Raw genomic sequence first — 20,232 nt, forward strand, 5'->3', positions numbered from 1 at the left:
GAATTAAGTTTTCACAAGGGTCATGTCTAAGTTAGGAAACAGAAAACCCTCAGCAGCACTTGAAAGTCTGCTGTTTTCCAGGTACAAGTCCCTTTGCCTGACGTGAGTGAGTGAGAGACTGGAAATGCAGGCCTGGCAGCGGTACGCATCAACTAGAGGCAGTACTGTCACAGAGAAGGGACAGCACTGCCTTCATGCCAGCCAGGCGCTCCTTCAGCCCACACAAATGCACCCTACTGGCCATGTCTGCTGGGCCCTGGGAAGTGACTGTCTACTTTGGGTGCTGCTTGAGTATTCATGTTTCATACAACTTATCACTCACTGTCAGAGTCACCAAGGCCTGGAAATCCAGGACCCTCCAAAGGGCACTGGAGCTTAAAGACTGGAAGACTCACTTTGGACATGTGATTTCTTGCTGCCTCCACTCCTGGGTGCTAAAGCAGAAAAGCCAAGCTGAAGCTCTTAGGACATCGTCTCTCAGCCTTGTGTCAAGCAAGAATGTTTTCCTCATGCCTAGGTAGCAATGTTGCCAAACTCTTAGGTGAAGGCAGGGGAAAGAGAAGCAGGCAGGGCAAAAGCAGTCCCTGGCTACACACTAGGCATGCCTGAAGGCCTAGGAGAAAGTTCTGATGTTCGCTACCTTTTCTCAGCCTGTTTTTATCTTACTTCCTTTTTTACAGGGTAAAGATGAAGCATAAACACAAATACAGCCTTGAAGAAAACATGTAAAAAGGCAAGCGAGGACCAACATCTGTAAATCCTAACACTTAGAGGGTGAGGCAGGAGTACTTGAGTGTATGGTTTGGACTATCTAGTAAGATTGTGTCTTTTAAAAAACAATACATAATAGGTAAACACACGTGCAGGCAAAGCCTGATGACCTGAGCTCCATTCCTGGGACCAACACAGTAGAAAGACAGTACTGACTTGTTCTTTAACCTCCACACAGGTGACATGGGTCATGCCTCTACTCTCCAGGCAAAACAAAGTAAAAAGTAAAAAGAACTACAAAACGATTAAAATGTATGTAAGAAATAGAGAAGTACTTATGTGAACATGATTTAATGTGCAATGGCTGCAGAGGGTGAAGGACACACTATGTGGCTGACCCATACACTTCTAGATGTCATCAAAATCCTAAGCACTGTGGCACCATCTTTATGGCCAGACATGAAAGTGGAAAGAGAACACCCAGGCCTTGGTTCCCTCTGACCCCTGGGCCATGCCTTCAGATCACTGACAATTTAGCTTACTCTACCACTCATGCTGCAAAAAGGCTTTCTAAATAAATCAAGCACCTAACACAAGCAGCCAATAGCAAGGGTGAACTTTCTATTCTAAGGTGCTGAGACTACAGCTCAAAGGTGCTATGCATTCTTTCTGCCCTTGAGAAAAAGCTGTGTCAAAGTCAGCTCTGCAGTGACTTTGCACTTGTCTTGGAGATGAGGCATAAGCTCTTCAGGAGGGTCCAGAACCACCCACATCTTGGTACTTCTCCAAAAACTACCGGATTGAGTAATAAATATTTCCCATGTTGTAACATATCAGCACACACAACCCCTTCAGAAACTATTTGTATTTAAGTACTTAAAGCTTACATATTTAAGCTAAGTGGTGTGCTGAGTTTAAAATGTATATTCTAGTGATCAAGTTCATACACAAAAACACAGGAACTCTCTCATTTCATCAGAGCCATTCTCTGAGAGCAGCTTTGTGGCTGTCTGGAAGGCAGCATATACCTCAGTGTTTCCATGTAAGTATTTATGAAATGGGTTTCACAAGCCTCCAGTGTCTTCAAGGAACCAGACTCAAGAAAACAAAGTTCATTACACTGCCTTTATTAATAGAACCAACAGTCAACAGTGAATGAGAGACTAATACTTCCTCTTTGTTCACTTTGGGCTCAGCTAAGAAGTGTGAATTTGAGCTACACTATTGCTTTTATACTAGAGGTTACGCCTGGCTTTGGACTTCAAGTAGCAAGCAGATTCAGATATCCACGCAGTGGCATTTGCCATCATGGAGAAACCGTCCCCTTTCTTCAAAATTTTCTGTAAGGGAAGGGAGTACCCGTGCGTGGGCTGAAAACATCTGAAGGCATGGAGAAGATCCTGGAACACCCAGTGCCTGAGGGGGCTCCTACGTGCTCAGAGTCGCTGGACACTAAAGTCCTGAAATAGGCACTCTGGGCAACCAAGGCAAACCTTTCTCAGACGACTCTGGTTGAGATACATCAGAAGGAGAACCTGCTGTTGTAGTGGTATCTGGAGAACACTAGTGTTACCCAGATGGAGGACAGCAGCCACAGATGGCCCACACTTCAAGCTCCACAATTGCTGTGCTGTCTTTGGTCTATGGAGTTTTCTTTCTTTCTTTTCTCTGTTTATTCACTACCACCCCAGTTTCTATGAGATATTCCACTAATATAGAACTGGCAGCTCACAGCTTGCTTCCTTCTCCTTTTCATCTGGCTTGCTACTTCCTACAGTGGTAATCATACACCCCACAACACAGTCACATTCAAATCCTCCTCTGGCATACTTCTGAGCATAGTGAACCAGGCTGATGCACTTCAAAATCTACTAAGCAAGTAGTAAAAAGATGGAAGCCTTGAAGCATAATGAACTCTGAGTCCATCCTGTTCCTAGACTGGTTAGAGATGGACATAAGCAGCCTGACTAACTAGCCAAGCTCGTGCAGGGCCTAAAACACCATTAAACCATCACTGATGACTTGAAAATGTTTTCCTCAAAGACGATGGTTCTGGAACGTATGTTGAATACTTCAACATTCAATTACCAAGTATTCAAAAATACATATAGAGGTTGGCCCTGAATGTGGAGTGGACACAAACTGCTATGGACTCAAAGCCTTTCTGAAGCCTCAAGTCCCAGTTTCTATCAGTATTTGGAGCTTCAAAACTACTGAAGCATGCTTTAGTGAGCAATGAAGACTGTAACCAGCACCTTATGGTAAAGCTCCCTTACTTACTTGCATTGTCTTTTTCCTGAGTGGTGTCTGCGTCAGTGTTAGAGCTGACAGACTGACTGTCTGAATTTTTGCTGCTGTCCCCTAACTTTTTAAGCCTATTTAAGCGTTTATCTGTTTCTCTGAGTCCGTATTTGCTATTGATAACAGGAGCAGGCGCAGGCAGTCCTACTCTGGATTTAAAAGCACCAGTTCCCCGTCTGAAAGAGAAAACAGCAAAGGTCAAATAAATGGAGCAGACTAGTTAAAACAAACTTGGCTTCTGAGGGCACTTGGCCACATCAGGTCAAGGGCTGAGATGAACTGCTGAGACCTCAACCACAGACAACTACCAGCTCTAGAGTTCTCAGGGAGATCTAGCATGCATCTACCAAATGTACTTTAAAATTTTTTTTTTAAATTTTATTTTATGTGCATTAGTATTTCATCATGCGTTTCAGGTCCCCTTGAACTAGAGTTACAGACAGCTGTGAGCTGCCACGTGCGTTTCTGGAAGAGTTGTCAGTGGTCTTAACTGTTGAACCATCGCTCCAGCACACCAAAACCACTTTTAAAACTATACTTAACAATGAATGTCTCAATCATTCATTAGCTAGCTGCCTATGGACCTGCATCCGTGGATACACTATGTGGCCAATTCTTCATTTATATTTCTTTTCAAGCAAAATAAGATACCACACTACCCATTTCACCCAGCACTTTAACTTTCTTGTACCATATGTGTCTCTGTGTAAGCCTGCAATGAACATGTTTTGAAAGCTCACATTTCCATAGAACATGCACGAGCGTTTTCAATGTTCTGTAGTAACTAATGTGTGTATGCACGTGGAAGTGTTCACGCTCACATATATGCTCACACAGATGCCTAGAGAGGTCAAAAGCAGCATCAGATCCCTTGGAGCTAGAGTTACTGAGGGTTACACAGGGGCTGGGACTGGAACTTGGGTCCTTTGGAAAGAGCAGTATGCACTCAGTTGGTCAGGTATCTCTTTATTTGCCTTTGACTTGAATCTGGTCATTCAAGCATTTTTTGATTTACTAATGTTATCAAGATTTTCAAAACCCTAAAGTTAGATAGAAACTGGTTTTTTTTTGGAGACAAGATCTGTCTATGTAGGCCAGGCTGGCCTTTAACTTACATGAGATCTGCCTGCCTCTGCCTTCTGGATGTTAGGATTACGTGTGTGTCACCATGCTTGGCTCAGATAATTTTTGGTAAAGATTTATTTTCTTTTTAATTATGTGCATGCATATGAATGCATACACCCTTGGAGGACAAAGGAGGAGGCAGTTCCCCTGGAGTAGCAGGAACAGCCCTACATGGGTGTTAGGAACTAAACTTGGGTCCTCTGAAGAGCAGTACATGCTCTTGAATTTTGAGCCGTCTCAAGCTCCTAGGCAGATATTTTCCTAATCATTTTATATTGTTTTTAAACTTTATTTTGGAGTCTAACTTATTTTCTCCAGGAGGACAAGCAGCACTCACTTCCCATGTGCACTAAGATGCCATACATACTTGCTTGTTTTAGAACTCTGTTGGCTATTGTCTATTCCTAAGTAATACGTCGTTTGATCACTCGCTTTATAAATAATAATCTTTACTATCTGCCTAGCTCTTTTATTTTTTTAAATAGGGTCTCATATGCTCTATGAACCACGAATGACCAAAACTTTTGATCTTCCTGCTTCACCTTCTGAGTGCTGGGATTACAGGCATGTGCCACCACACCAGCCTCTAATACAACTCTGGGATCTTTCCAGTGTTTCCTGTGCTCTGCACAGCCCTGTATCAACTGGACTATATCCAACGCTCCCCTAACCTTTTTTGACTGTTGTTTGGTGCTGGGGACTAGGTTTCTTTCATGTTTATTTTTGAAAGAGAGCTTGCTATGTAGCCTAGGCTTACCTCGAATTTTTTCTAATGCATCTGCCTCAGTCTCCCAAGTACTGAGATTATAGGCATAAGCTACTATGCCTGGCTTCCCTTAATGTTCTTTAGATTTTTTGTCTTGGTTGTCATTATATATATTATTTTTATAACCTTTAAAATAATTTTGGTCAATTCCAAATATAATGCTTCAAACAATTTATCATGAAAAGAATGGTATCTACGCCTTAACAGCTAACATCACAATTCTTTTTACTCAGATTTTTGTTTTTGGAGACAGTGTTCCATTGTGTAGCCTTGGCTATCCTGAACTCACTCTGTAGACCAGGCTGTCCTCAAACTCACAGAGATCTGCCTGCATCTGCCTCCTGAGTGCTAGGACTAAGGGCATGTACCACCACTGCCTGACTTACTCAGATCATATTTTGAGGGTCTATCATCAGACTTTATCTTCCAAAATTTCTCTAGTGCTATGTACAACTTACGTAGAAACTTAACTATACTCACCACTGTCTTTTTCCACACTTACTGTTTTCCTGAGCACTTCTGCATGGTGACCCACTAGTAACAGCTGCATCACATCTGCTTCTGCTTCTCACACTGCAGGGTGCTGTGCTACAGAGCACATGTGCTAGCTCTACGCTCACATGATGTGGATGGTCGGGCAGAGTCAGCACCATAACATCATGACAGTCATAAAGTTGAAGTGGGGAATCTGATCCTTTACCTTTCACAAGTGTAACATTCGCAGAACTCATTATTTTCTCCAAAAAACCCATCTCCATAGTAACAAGAAATTTCTTCTCCAGGTTCAATATCTCTGAGAGCCTTCACACACGCTGTATCTCGGCCAGTTGACACAAACTGAAATAGAAGTAACTCGTTAAGAGTCTCACACCCAAGGCAGACATAGAATCTCTGAGATATTTAGTTTTCTTTTATGCTTACCTTACAGTTAGGTCTGCAATCTGAAAAATGTCCAAAAGAGAAAGTCAATTAACTGCTGATAAGATCTGAAACACGAAGTTACAGAATCTGAAAAGGCTTTCCAGACAACTTCACAATTTCCATCAGTTTAGATCTCAAGTTACACTGGGCATGTTTAATAAATCTGAAGACAATGGCCATTCCAAACTCCCCTGAGTATGGCCAAGCCACGCTAGCCGTGGGCAGCCAGCCCACACAGCGTAGACGCCTCAAAAGGCAGCTTACCATGATTTATAAATGCAGCAGGACCGAGCCAGAGTTGAGCACAGTTTTTCCTTGTGGAATACATGACACTGAAGTCGTTTTCTCCATGTCTAAGTAGCATGTTCTCCTCAATTTCTGAAAGTTCGGCAATACAACCCACCAGTAATTCTATTTTGTCATTTCGTTTCCTATTTAAAATATGTGATAAAAATTACTAGTAATTATAATAAGGCTTCTTTTAATAAATTAAGCCTTCCCACTAAATAGCAGAAACTGATCAGCCCTGGCTCCACATACTCTGCTGATGGACACGGAGTGTCTCTTCCTCTCTGGAGCCCCATGGCCTGATTTTTTATTTGCCTTATCCCCACAAGAGAATGGAAATTCCTCCAGGCCAGGTACTGTGCCACTTGTGACTCTCAACACCCTGCAGTGCCTGGATCAGCATCTCACGGGAGGCAAAAGCCCAACTACTCGCTGTACAGTATTACATAATTGCAAATGGGTCCCACAGTGATGGGTTATGAGGGCACAGAACTTTGTCTTCATTTAGTAGTGTGCTCTGCAAGCCCAAATTACAAGCTTAAGTTTCCTAGTGGCCACGTCAAGGAAGAAGAGGTGAAATTCCTCTCAATAACATATTTTAAGTCCACATATCCAATAGTATAACATATACTATTTTAGCAGGCAGTCACTATGGGAACTACAAATGAAAAAGAGAACACAATGTGAGCTCTGGAGACAGACTACATTTCCAGGACTCTAGGAGGCCAGTGGCTACTTTATCGCAAAATGAGATCTCAAGCCTGCCATCTACAACACAGGAGCCACCAGAGCTAATCAGCACCTCAATCAAAATCTAAGGCAGAGTACCTTCAAATACACCCCAGGGGCTTACTTGGGAATAATGCTCTTTTGTACATTCTATTTTTGGTTACCTGACCTCTCAAATTTTTGCTACTGAAATTCTAAAGAACTGTCAGAGCTGGATGGTGGTTGTTCACGCCTGTAATTCCAGCACTTGGGAGACAGAGGTAGGTGGATGGATTTCTGTGAGTTCAAGGTCAGCCTGGTCTAACCCGCGTTCCAGGACAGCCAGGACTACACAGAGAAAACAATCCTGTCTCGAAACACCATTAAAAAAAACAAACAAAAAAAAACCAACAAAAACAAAACAAGGCCACCCCCCCCACACAAAAAAAACCCACCAAGACCTTTCAGAGGGACTGTCTGTTTCTCCTGGGATATATGGTAAGGGTCAAAGGGACTGCCTGTTTCTTCTGGGACATGGTTAAGGGTCAGAGAGACTGCCTGTTTCTCCCAGGACATAAAGTAAGGGTCACAGGGACTGCCTTCTTTTCCTGGGACATACTACCATAGTAAGAGAACAGGCATTATTAATAGGAAAGAAAGCTACACCTTCTCTCTCTTCTTTTTTTCTCCTCTATGGTTTGTAAGCCTCTTACTGAGGCTTGACTTTATTTAGAGGCAGAGTTTCATTGTATATCTTGACTGGCTGGGAACTTGCTATGCAGACCAGACTGGACTTGAACTCACAAAGATATGCTTATCTCTGTCTCCTGAGTGCTGGGATTAAAAATGGTCTTTACTATTTCTATTTAAGCTGGTATGCATGCATGTTTTTAAGCAGGTTAACATTTTCAAGTATCTCTACCTGTAAACCTGTAAACTGACCTCAGGTTGCTAAGACTTCATCCTCAACTTTTCAGCCTGACCCTGGAAGCCAGGTAACTGACTCTGTATCCTCCACCTTTCAGCAGTCCAATATGGAGTAGTCATTTAAACTCAACACACTGTGGCCTAGAAATGCAACCAGGTCACCCAGAGTTCTGAGTTTACTACCCCTAAATCAACAGGTCAGAGTACTGCACTGTCCCTCAAGGAAAGCACTGGCTCTGGCTGCCCATGACTTCTTACGTACTTCAAGGACAATGTCAGAAATATTTAAAAAGAAGTACACTGAGTTTTGACTAGTTTAATAATTACCACTCTTTTGTTGCAACTATCTTGGCTCCATTTTGTTCTGAAGAGTATCTATTACAAGGCAATATTTCAAATCCACTGTCAGTCGCAAACATCCGCAAGTAAATAAAGACCTAAAGCAGGGGAAAAAATGTGATAACAATTATCTATTCTGCTAGACTCTCTCAAAATTATAAAAGCATACCACCGACAACGTAAACTATCGGGTAATAAAGAAAAAATTAGTTTCAGTCTCAACATTCATTCATGCGAGCACCTAATGGCTTGGCTCTGCTCTCTAGAAGCTCATAATGGACTTCACTCCTAGATGGAGACTTTTTTTTTTGGATTATCAGCCACGTCACCTTCCGCATTACAGTTCTTTACATTCAGTGCTGTGATGAAAACTAACTCAAGGAGCTGGGGACTAGTCCAGTGACAGAGCACTTGTCCAGCATGTGCAAGGCCCTGGGTTCAAACTGAGGCTCTGAAAACCACCACCATCACTATTAGATTTAAAGTCTCAGTGCTCATGAGTAGTCAGGTTTCAGTTTACTTATAAGTCTATGGGTTTTGTTTTGTTTGATTTGTTTTGAGATAGAGCTTCACATTGTAGTCTAGCTGATCCAAATTCACTATGTAGTCCAGGCTGGCCTCAAATTTGTGACAACCTTCCTGCCTCAACTACTAGTTTCCACTCATCTGGACATAGCAGCATTAATGCACTTAACTTACATGTTCCTTGAATAATTTCTCCTGCATTTTGTTTTTGTTGAGAAAATAATGCCGTGCCCATTCACCTGAAGTCAAACATTTGAAGGCTTTCTCTAAGTGTTCATCTTTCTTAAAGCGTTCAATTACTTCCTTTAGCTCTTCTTGCCTTCCCTTAATAGGCCGAAATCTGAAAGAAATCAAAATAGCAAGTTTAATTATCTATCACAATTCTTTAAAAAAAATTTAAAATTATGTGTATTATGTGTTTTGCCTGCATGTATGTATGTGCACCACATGTGTATCCACAAGAGACGTCAGATCCCCTAGAATGAAGGTACAGACAGCCTTAAGTGCTAGGAACTGAATTTGGGTCCTCTGCAAGAATAACCAGTGCTTTTAAACATTGAGCCATCACCTCGAGCTCTCCATCACAACTCTTGAGCTATGTATCCAACTGAAGAGATCTCAAGGACCTGGTATCCTACAGTCAGCATGGTTATTACATCAAAGATTTACAGGAAAAAAAAAATCTTGATGATTAAATCATCAATTACTATAACAATCACCTAAGATCTTCCTTTTTTCTTTTCCTCTGTATACATGTAGTACACATGCATGTTTGCATGTGTAGATGCATATATATGTGCATGTAAATGCCAGAGGTTGATACTGGCTACCTTCCTCCATCACTCTCCATTTTATGCATTCAAATAGGGTCTTTGGCTGAACTTAAGAGATTGCTGATTCAGCTAGTGAAGCTAGCCACTTGTCCCAGGGAAGGCCCTGACTCCTCCACCTCTTGAGTACTGGGATTAGAGGCAAGCTGCCACATCTACCTGGCTTTTTATGAGGGTTCTGGGAATCAGAACACCAGTCCTCAACTCATATGCCATATGTTTTATTCAATGAGCCATCTTTCCAAGGCCTAATTTCCTTTTTTTTCCTTTTCAAACAATATTTTGACATTTTTGTTTAGCTGTTAATTAACTGTGAAATGATACGATTCAAGAGCTGTGTGCCTTCTACTTCCACTAGTCATCCACTTTGGACAGCACTAAATCAAAGACAATAGAACAATTCCAGTGGAGGTAAGAGGGCAGGAGTTTTAGATGAACTTACACTAGCAGAGTGCAAGGCAATGAGTGCAGAGGTACAATGACACAAACAAAACCAAGCTATAACAAAATGACTGTGTGCACAGCAGAAAACCCCAACAGGGTCCAGATAGGACCTCTAAATATACCCTGATGTCCCAATCACTCCAACTGGCATTGGACAACTTCATCCAGAGTACAGGGAAGTTCCAAAAGCATAACTCAGGGATGAAACTGTTAATGGCAGAATTATTTTGTTTCCTCCAAATTTATTTTATACTTGGGTGGATATAAATTAATAAACAGAAATTAAGCAAGACATATGTTACAATTTAACAGAACCTGATAATCTAATTTCAGTATTTTCCAAGTTCATTTTTAAGTCTTTCCATCATGGGGTTTGTCGGAAAATTAAGCAACATATGAATGCTTCAGCTGGATGTCATGACATAATTTCTTCTATAATGCAATTATGAAGAACCTTCAAGAAACTTTTCAATGTAAAAAAGTGTTAGTCAAATACTCAGCACAATATAAAAGAATCATTTCTGATTAGTTAGGTGGAGAGCACTGCTGCTCGTCATTTTTAACTATGGTATCACTGAGCCGAAGGAATTAATCACCTTGAGAACAGAAGGAGAAATAAACACATGCTAAATGGATAAACATTACATCTTTACTAGACCATCTCTACCTCTAACATTTCAGAAGTTTAGAGAATTACAGTATTCTTACACTAATTGCAAGAAAAAGGAAAGAAGTTCCTTTGAGATCACAACTATAAAGTCATATGGTTATACAAATCCTGCTGCATTGGTGTGTGAAACATAAAACACATTTACTTTTCTTGTGAGTCACCTAGCAAGAATTAACAGACACCTTTCTAAGAAACAGACTGGATGTGTTTCTGTAACTTCAATAACCTCGGCACCACAGTAACAAGAGATGCAGTATCCTTCTGCTATGGTCCCAGACAGCCTGGAAAGAGGTCACAGGAAAGAGAATCAAAACTGATAAGAGCTGGGGGCTGGAGAAATAGCTCAGCGGTTAAGAGCACTGACTGCTCTTCCAGAGGACCCGGGTTCAATTCCCAGCACCCACATGGCAGCTCACAACTGTCTGAAAATCCAATTCCAGGGGACCTGACACCTTCACACCAATGCACATAAAATAAAAGATAAATAAATCATAAAAAAATTAAAAAAAAACTGATAAGAGCTGAAAAAGTACTTCTTGTGAAGTTTCACCATGGTGCCACTTTTTTTTTTTTAAAACATAAGCATGGTGGCATAGTTCAAAGCTCAATAAATCAGAAATATTAATATTTAAATTTCAACTTGAATTTCAATTATTACCATATTAACAACCAAAAGAGTAAGATAAGACACACAAGGAAGAGGTTATCAAATTCACTTTGCTTGCGTTGGTTTCCTGACACATCAACTCATTTGTAATAGAAAAGGGACAGTGCATCTCAGCTTTGCTTACAAGCTAGGAGATCACTTTGAATCCTGCATTCCTAACTGCAAACAGAATATAACACTTATAATGACAGAATTTTAAAGAGTTTGCTGGTAAAATCAGCTGTAATGACTGGAATGTGAGCCGTAGGCTCTGTGAGTCCTTTCCTTCGGAACCACACTCAGCAAAGACTGAACTTCTAGTAGAGTTTCTTCTTGACAGGCAGTGGTGATCTTTCAATTCTTTAATCACACCTTTAATCCCAGCACTCAGGAGGCAGACTCAGGCAGATCTCTGTGAGTTCAAGGCCAGCCTGATCTCACAGAATCAGTTCCTAGATATCCTACACAGAAAAACCTTATCTCAAAATATAAAAAAAGGGCAACAAAACAAAAATAAAAGAGCAAACAAACAATTTCTTTCAAGTCAGTTTCATCTGATTACTTCTCTCAAATAGAGTTTCATGTTAAAAAACAATAAACAAAGCTCCCAATAGAATTAGAGATTGCTGTTCAAATAAAGCCCCTAGAAAAAATATCAGTGGCTCAAGAGAAAAAGTATTTGAACTATGCACTTATTAATCTTCAAATGCAGACCTTAGAGTCTGAAAACAATGAGGTAAGATGTAGCACAGATTCCATCCAAGTTCAGCATATATCACAACATTCTTCAAAATAAGCTACCACAAAGCATTAACCCTAGTTTTCATTGTTCACAATGTCAAACTACCTAGGAGCTAAAATCAACACAAAATAACTCTATTTGTAATATTCATGCTGGGGTCTGCCTCTCCTGAGATGACCTCTGTTTCTCGTTTTCTGATTTGTATTGCCTCAAACAAAATCACAAAATTATCCCTTGTTACCCACTAACAAGAATCTTTGTATCAGTCAGGCATAGTGGTGCACACCTTTAATCCCAGCACTCTGGAGGCAGAGGAGGCGAATACCTGTGAGTTCAAGGCTAGCCTGGTCTACAAGAGTGAGTTCCAGTAAGGTCAGGGCTTCCCAGAGAAAGTCTGTCTGGAAAAAGAATGAATGATGGCGAGGAAAGGGAGGTGGTGGAGGATAGTATTTCAGTGGCCCTGCAGATACATACTAACGTCATCTAACCAAACAGCTTAAGTCAAATCCTGTTATAGCAATACTGTGTGAGATAAAAACTATTCAATCACACAAAACTGTTAAAAATTATTAAAAGCCAGAGCAAAAGTCACTGAGAACCTTAGAAGGAAGAGAATTCTTGTTATACTTGGGGTTTTTTTTGTTATAAGTTTTTTTTTCCTTCATTATGTAGATGTACTATATAGACCAGGCTGGCCTCAAACTCAGAGATGCCCCTGCCTCTGCCAATCAAGTGCTCTCTAACTTTCCTAGAAGATACAACCTCACAGTGGACTTTCTGTTCTGGCTCTCACAGTTGTCCCGCCCCTCTTTCACAGTGACTCTTGAGCCTCAGGTGCAGGAGCTGTGTTTTAGATGCATTAGTCTACATTTTGATTGGTTATGTGTAACACGAGGGCCGGCTTGTTGGGGTTTCTGTCCATCCCGGTACCCCACAACCGGCAAGTCCCAGAGAATCAATCACACAGAGATCTCTATAAGTTATAAAGCTGACTGGCCCATTAGGTCAGGCTTCTTATTAGTCCTTGTAACTTATATTAATCCATTATCGTTATCTATGTTAGCCACAGGGCTCAGTACCTTTCTCGGTGTGACAGCTTACATGTTGCCTCTTTGGTGGCCTGCGCAAGAATCGCAGAGGGAGCTTCCTGCTTTCCAGAATATTCCTGTTCTCATCGCCCTGCCTCTACTTCCTGTCTGGTTGACCCACCTATACTTCCTGCCTGGCCAATCAGCATTTTATTAAAATACATGATTGACAGAATACAGACAATTCTCCCACACCAGTTGTGATTTTCTGTAATGGACTCCGTCTGTTTCAAAGACAGGGACTACCCTTCTCTGTGGCATTAAGGACACATATTTAGAATGTAGTTAGGGACTGTGCTGCTTTAGTAAAGTGGAAGTGGTGGGTTCTCCACTAAGATCCACGACTTCACTAGCCCTGGCCAGCTGGCTAGGTTCAGTCTGTCTACATAGTAAGTTCCAGATCAGCCAGGGGCTACACAATGAGACCCCGTGTATCAACACATTCAAAATTATAATAATTTGCATTGCTAAAAAGCTCTCCCTAATGGGGTTGGAGAGATGGATCAGTACTTCAGACTCTTTGTTGTTCTTCCTGGAATCGGAGTCTTTTTGTTTTTGTGATTTTCTGAGACAGGGTTTCTCTGTGTAGACCAGGCTGGCCTTGCACTGAGAAATCTGCCTGCCTCTGCCTCTTGAGTGATGGGATTAAATGTGCCCACCAATGTTTGTTTGTTTTTAATTTGTTTAAATTACTAAGACTAGACATTTTCCCCCCTTCTATTCTTTCTCTCTCTTTTAAGGAAGGCAGGGTGTCACCATGTAACCCTGACTAGCTTGGAACTTGCTATGTGGACCAGGCTGGCCTCAAACTCACAGAGATCTGCCTGGCTCTGCTTCCAAGCAAGATTATGCTATTTAGAAGGTTTACTAAATGTTTTAAAAGTTCTATTTTGGGGGCTGGTGAGACCGCTCAGTGTTAAGAGCACTGACTGTTCTTCCAGAGGACCAGGGTTAAATTCCCAGAACCTACATGGCAGCCTTGAACTGTCTGTAACTTCAGTCCCAGGGGATCCGATACCCTCACGCAGACATACATACAGGTAAAATACCAATGCACATAAAACAAAATTAATCATTAAAAAGACATTTAATTTCAAGGATTTGGCCAATGGCTTAGCATTAAGGCACATTACTAAGGACAGAATCATGAGCTGGTGCCTTGCGTCTGAAACATGAGCTACCTACCTTGCAGGGTTGCTGTGAGAAAAACCGTCAGCTTTTGAAATATGTCTTGAGCTCCTTGAAGGAAAGGCGCTATACAAATGCAAAACAAACAACAGTAAAGACCATTTGTACAATCTGTATTCATTGTCTCTAAACACTCATAGTAGCACAAATCTTTAAAACAACAATATTTACAATTTTATGAATCCACAATGATATTCCGCATATAGCAATGCCAGGTTGTTAAAATCTTTTCTCCCCATAACTTTACCGCTGTTTCACAAAAATTTTTTATATATATTCTAAGCATCAAATTCTAAAATTATATACATAATTTTTAAATGCACATCTAGGAGAAGATAAGCATAAGGAAACACATGGCAGGATAATTATTACACAGCTATAATGATGGAAGGCTAAGACTTTAAGGCAACTTCAGCTTGAAAAAAAAAATCAGGAAAAGTTTCAAAGGAAAAATTCCAGACAATAATTCTTTCTTCATAAACATCAGTTCTTTGACCTACACTTGCCCTTAACCACTCGCCCCTACCCAAGACAGGGTTTCTCAGTGTAGTCCCAGCTGTCCCGGAACTAGCTCTGTAGACCAGGCTGGCCTTGAACTCAGATCACCTGCCTCTGCTGGGATTAAAGGCGTGTGCCACCACTGTCCAACCTCAACTCCCTTTTATTTTATGTGCATTGATGTTTTGCCATGGATGTCAGGTACCATGAAACTGGAATTGTAGACAGTTGTGAGCTGCCATGTGGGTGTTGGGAATTGAGCCTGGGTCCTCTGGAAGGGCAGCCAGTGCTCTTAACCACTAACCCATCTCTCTTGCCTATGTCTATTGCTACGAAGAAAATATAAGTTTCATAGTTGACAAGAAGCAACTCAAAAAAAAAATCTCAGCAAATGGAAATTTGTATTTTATGTTTACTATGTTCTCATGATATAGCTCTGCTGGGACACTCAGATTGAAACATCAGCATTTGAGCCAAGCATGGGACCGCACGCCTTTAACACAGCACTCAGGAGGCCAAGGCAGGAGAACTGTGAATGTGAGGCCAATCTTGGCTACACAGTAAGACCCTGCCTCAAAACCAAAAATCAATAAATGAAAAGTCAAAGCATAAGCATTCAAAACAGAGCCGGCTTTGTAAATTTTCAAATTATAAAACTACTATTCCTTTAAAACACACTCCTGAAAGCACACTGAAAGATGAAGAGAGGAGGTAAATGGTAGACGAGAATAGAGCTGAGATTATAGGCCAGTGGTAGTCTTGCTTAGAAGGTGTGAGGTCATCCCCAGAACCAGAGGCAAGCAGAGGAAGAGAGACAAAGAGAGAGGAAACTGTATTCCTCAACAGAGCTTACGAGGAGCTGCTGAAACTCCTGTGTGAGGAAGCTGTCAACTGTACCAAGACCCCTGAAGAGCCTGGGGCCATGCTGTTGGGGGTGGAGCAGCCCTGTCCATTCCCCCATATTGGTTCAGCTGAGTGGACTAAATGCTGCACTGAGAAACATTGACTTTAGGTGATCCAGCTTCTATGGGAACAGAACACAGTTAACTCAGGAGTCATCCCATACAAAAAGGTCAAGAATATTAATAAACATGACAATTCTGAGATTCTCTTTTTCTCTCTCCACTCTTCTCTCGCAAGGTGAGTGCTCCAGTGAGTCCTACCCTTAGCCCTCTGGGCTCCATTCACTTTGTGACCACACAGTTTTAAGTGAGTCTTAGGAAACCTGGGTTAAAACTAAAGTACTCTAAATACAGATCAGAAGCATGATATTAGAAATACAGAATCCCAGTTTCCATCTTTGGGCTGAGAAACACCAGTGGCCCAGAAAGAAATCACAACACTTCTTAGTGGGGAGCCAATGGCAGGCATACCCCTTCATCCTCTGGAACAGAGCCTGTGGTTCAGAATAGATATTCTTCCATAAGCCACTAAAACTTCTGTTGTGATTTTAATGGGATAACTTTCTGAAATGTTTCATATGCCTCTGTATCTCAACATACAAGAAGTTACCAACGTAAGACAACTTAAGTAATTTACTTATCTTAAAAAACACAAGAGAGCCAGGGATACAACTAGAGGGTGACTGAAATCCTATCAGGATCATTTTCCAGGATAACGAGACAATCTCACCAAGTAGAACAGGAGCTGGACTCAAAGCAGTGTAAGTAAGGTTATAGGTTGGCACAAGGGTGCAGTTTTGCATGTTTCATTTCCATTCAGTGAATGACTCATGTGGCAGGAATCATGGAATTTCAAAGGCACCTTTGTGCTGTCATTCTTTCTAGGCATACAACAGAGCTGGTAAGTGAGAAAAATTATGTCCCGTTTTTATTTCTAGAAAGGGATAAATCTCAAAGGGGAAAGGGTATGTAAGGCTTCCTTCTCGTTCCTATCTCCCCTGACAATTAGAGCTCATTGACCTGGTTTTCCAATTCTTCCTGGATGGTCATGGACATCAGGCTACAAGAAACCTCTGTGTGTGATAGAGATGAGAAGAAATAGGCCCAGTCTGTGACTTATCTCTAAATCCCTAGTGGCACCAATTCCACTGGACCCAAAACCCTTTGCCACAGAAGCATAAAGAGAAAGAACTTATAAGATGATCTAACTAGAATAAGAGTCAGAGACCTCAGATGTCACAAAACCACAGCTGGGCATGGTGGTGCATGCCTACCACTACTCAGAAAGTGAATCTCTCTCTCTCTCCCACACACACACACGACCCCACACTCCGATATCACAGATGAGATATTCCAAGACTGCTGCAGTAGCTACTGACAGAGCATCTTAGACTCTAAGCAGGTTCCTCCTTACTTATGGAATATGCAAGTAATGAACTGATCCACCAGTGCCTGAAGGAAAGGAGGTCGTCTTTCCAGATTCTGCTTGCTTCTCTTGGCTCAAAGAAAACTGTTCTACATCAAAGAACTTTACTTCTATTATCATTTAGAATTCTAAATATAAGTCAGATTCATCATCTGTTTTCTTTCTTCCTTTTTTTTTTTTTTTTTTTTGAGACAGGGTTTCTCTGTGTAACAGTTCTAGCTGTCCTGGGAACTCACTCTGCAGACCAGGCTGGCCTCGAACTCACTGAGATCCTTCCTCTGCCTCCCTAGTGCTGGGATTAAAGGCATGTGCCACCACCACCAGCTCATCACCTGTTTTCTTAAGTTTGACATCATTACTGGTTCTATGCAGGAAAAAGACTTAAAATTACCTAGTATTCATTTTGTGTGTTTGAAAACCTAAATAGGGATCAAGAACCAAACTGGTTGCTAAGTCGTCGTTCTCACAGAGCTCCTTGGCTGACATTCCAGAGGACGGCACATAGCGACTCTGCCCTTCAAATCCTGAGTTACCATGACCTGTGAAAAACAAAAGAAAGAAACATAACTTGGTGAAAACTTCTCAATCTGCTTACAAATCTCCACTGCATCCAAACTGGCATCGTTAGCTGGAGTTACGTCAATCACTGTTAGTGATTAAGAAGTCAGTATCCCTTATGCAAAACAAACAACCAGATGCAGATAATCCAACCATTGAGAGATTGTGGACAGTTGACAATATTAGGTTTCCTAAGAGCAGGGTCCAGGGAATTGAGAGCTAGCTTTATTTTTCTCTTCAGAAACAGCAGACAGCACACAAAGCTATTACAGACAAGGCTGGGGGAGAAGGAAGCAAAAAAGATGCACAGGAAAGGCCACAAATGTGGATCCCAGGAACCAAAGGGTCTGAAGTAATACTTGCTTTTTGGGCAGGTGAATGGTCAATATTCTCTTTATGAGTAACTAAGGCCAGAGGTTAAAAAACTTGCCTGGGATTAGAGTTACACAGAAGCAGGGAAAGAAGTATAATGAAAATGAGAGGCTAATTTCTATCCAGCTTGCGTCTGAGAGAATTCTCAATGAGAGAACTGAATGGATAGCGTGAAGTGGTTGGGTTTCACTGTGGAGAAGCAATGCAGAGAAGGTATGCACAAAGCTTCATCAGCGCTAGTGAGGGCTGATGGGTAGTGTTCAGTTCACTCCTGGAATCAGCACACAATTTACAAAGTGCTGAGTTTAGGTTCTCAAAACCAGCACATGAAGAATGAGTCACAGTGGAAGGTTTAACCTTTTCATTCATTCTTTCACAAAACAAACACGAGTCTTTGCTAAGAGGTAGGTATATAATTATTGCAATCAGGTATGTGAAAAGTTATCTAATTGTCAAAGAGGCTGGAGAGATGGCTCAGTCATTAAAAGCATTGGCTACTCTCCCAGAGGATCTGGGTTCAATTCCAAGCACTCATATAACAGCTCACAACTGTCTGCAACTCCAGTCCCATGGGATCTGACTCCCCTCTCCCCCCCTTTTTTTTGAGACAGGGTTTCTCTGTGTAGTCCTGGCTGTCCTTGAACTCACTCTGTAGATCACATTGGTCCCGAACTCAGAGAGATCCTCCTGCCTTGACTCCTGAGTGCTGGTTAAGATTAAAGGCATGTATTATCACTGTGTGGCATGGGATCTGACTTCTGAAGGCACCAGGTACATATACAGACACACATGCAGGCAAAAACCCATACACATAAAAATCTAAATTGTTGCCTGGGTCAAACCTAGGGCCTCATGCATGCAAAATAATCACTGAGCTATATATATCCTCAGGCTTAAACCTGCTGCATTTTCTCAAAGTTGTGAAGATCAATTTCACCAGGTGAAACAAATAGCTCCATGGTTACTAGAGTCACAGAACTGTTCTCTCATCATGACCCCACTTTGACTCAAAAGAAGCCTTACTGTTCTCCCCAACAGCTCACACTGCAGCAACCACTAATCTACTTTGTCTCTTTCAATTTGCCTGTTCTGAGAACCTCACATGGTGGAACCATACATAATATGTGTGATCCTCTGTGACTAGCTTCTTCCAATTGGCATAATTCATCATGTTACACCATTTATCAATATTTTTGTTCTTATGGGTAAAAGAATACTCCACTGCAGTAGATACATCTGACCTGTTTTCCATTTGGCGACCATTATGGATAATGCAACCACAGACCTCTGTGTAAAATACTGTGTGTCCACAAAGTCTTCTCAGTGGGGCTCTCATCTACAGAGTGAGGAAGCCCAAGGCTCCCAGCCTGTCCTCCTGACTCTAACCGTCCCGGAGACAGTCAAGTGCTGTCTAAATATGCTGGGCTCATAAATATGCTGCTGGCTGCCGTGTGTCTCTGGAGCAATATGTCTACTCAGATCTTTAGTCCATTTTAAAATTGGATTTTGTCTTTTACCGTGGTGTTCAAAAGATCTTCGCATATTCTGGAGAGAGCCCTTTACAGACATATTTTGTAAGTTTGTCTTTTCACTTTTTGATGATTACCTGTAACACATGGTTTGTGATTTTAAATTTTTTCTTGTTTCTTGTGTTTTTAACATCCTACTTAACATTCGCTCAATGTGAAGTCAGGAAAATGTTGCCTGTGTTTGTTCCTGGGACTTTTAATTTTTCATACACACATATTGTGCCAGGTTCCCTTCACTCTGGATACAGAAATTTGATTTTCTTTCACTGTATTTTTCCAGGCCTCTACTAAAAAACAAACAAACAAAAAAAACAACAACAAAAAACAAACAAAAAAACCCCAAAAAACAAAACAAAAAACAAAACAAGGCTAGGGATGCAGTTCAGTGGGAAGGCACTTGTCTAGAAACCATGAGCTTTGGTCCTAGCAAACCCTCCTACCTTTGCAGACAGATCAAAACTGTGAGATCTATTCTGGTTCTCATATCTATTCCAGGAACACAGATGTGCTGGATCATCCTACTGCAGCAGTTAGGAGATTTTTTTTTAAAAAAAAGATTTATTTATTTATTATGTACAGTGTTCTGCCTGCACATATGCTTGCATGCCAGAAGAGGGCCTAGATCTCATAGTTGTGAGCCACCAAGTGAGTGCTGGGAACTGAACTAGGGACCTCTGGAAGAACACCCAGGGTTCTTAACCTCTGAGCTGGCTCTCCAGTCTGTTAAG

At 41.4% G+C, this 20,232-nt stretch overlaps 1 protein-coding gene across 4 annotated transcripts in view; it reads right to left on the bottom strand.

Annotated features, from left to right (window-relative positions):
- Window positions 1-20,232, bottom strand: part of Kmt5b (lysine methyltransferase 5B) — a 48,860-nt gene that overhangs the window by 7,611 nt on the left and 21,017 nt on the right. For all 4 annotated transcript variants that reach the window (XM_085693469.2, XM_085693467.2, XM_085693468.2 and 1 more), the window contains exons 3-10: window positions 17,437-17,584; window positions 14,217-14,285; window positions 8,786-8,951; window positions 8,075-8,184; window positions 6,089-6,255; window positions 5,825-5,844; window positions 5,604-5,740; window positions 2,992-3,188 (exon numbers count right to left, since the gene is read on the bottom strand). In XM_085693469.2, coding sequence (XP_085549595.2) covers window positions 2,992-3,188; window positions 5,604-5,740; window positions 5,825-5,844; window positions 6,089-6,255; window positions 8,075-8,184; window positions 8,786-8,951; window positions 14,217-14,285; window positions 17,437-17,584 — 1,014 coding nt within the window. The remainder of the gene's footprint in view (window positions 1-2,991; window positions 3,189-5,603; window positions 5,741-5,824; window positions 5,845-6,088; window positions 6,256-8,074; window positions 8,185-8,785; window positions 8,952-14,216; window positions 14,286-17,436; window positions 17,585-20,232) is intronic.

Source organism: Myodes glareolus, chromosome 7 (genome assembly GCF_982192425.1).
Source record: "Myodes glareolus chromosome 7, mMyoGla1.1, whole genome shotgun sequence".
Classification (NCBI taxonomy): Eukaryota; Metazoa; Chordata; class Mammalia; order Rodentia; family Cricetidae; genus Myodes; species Myodes glareolus.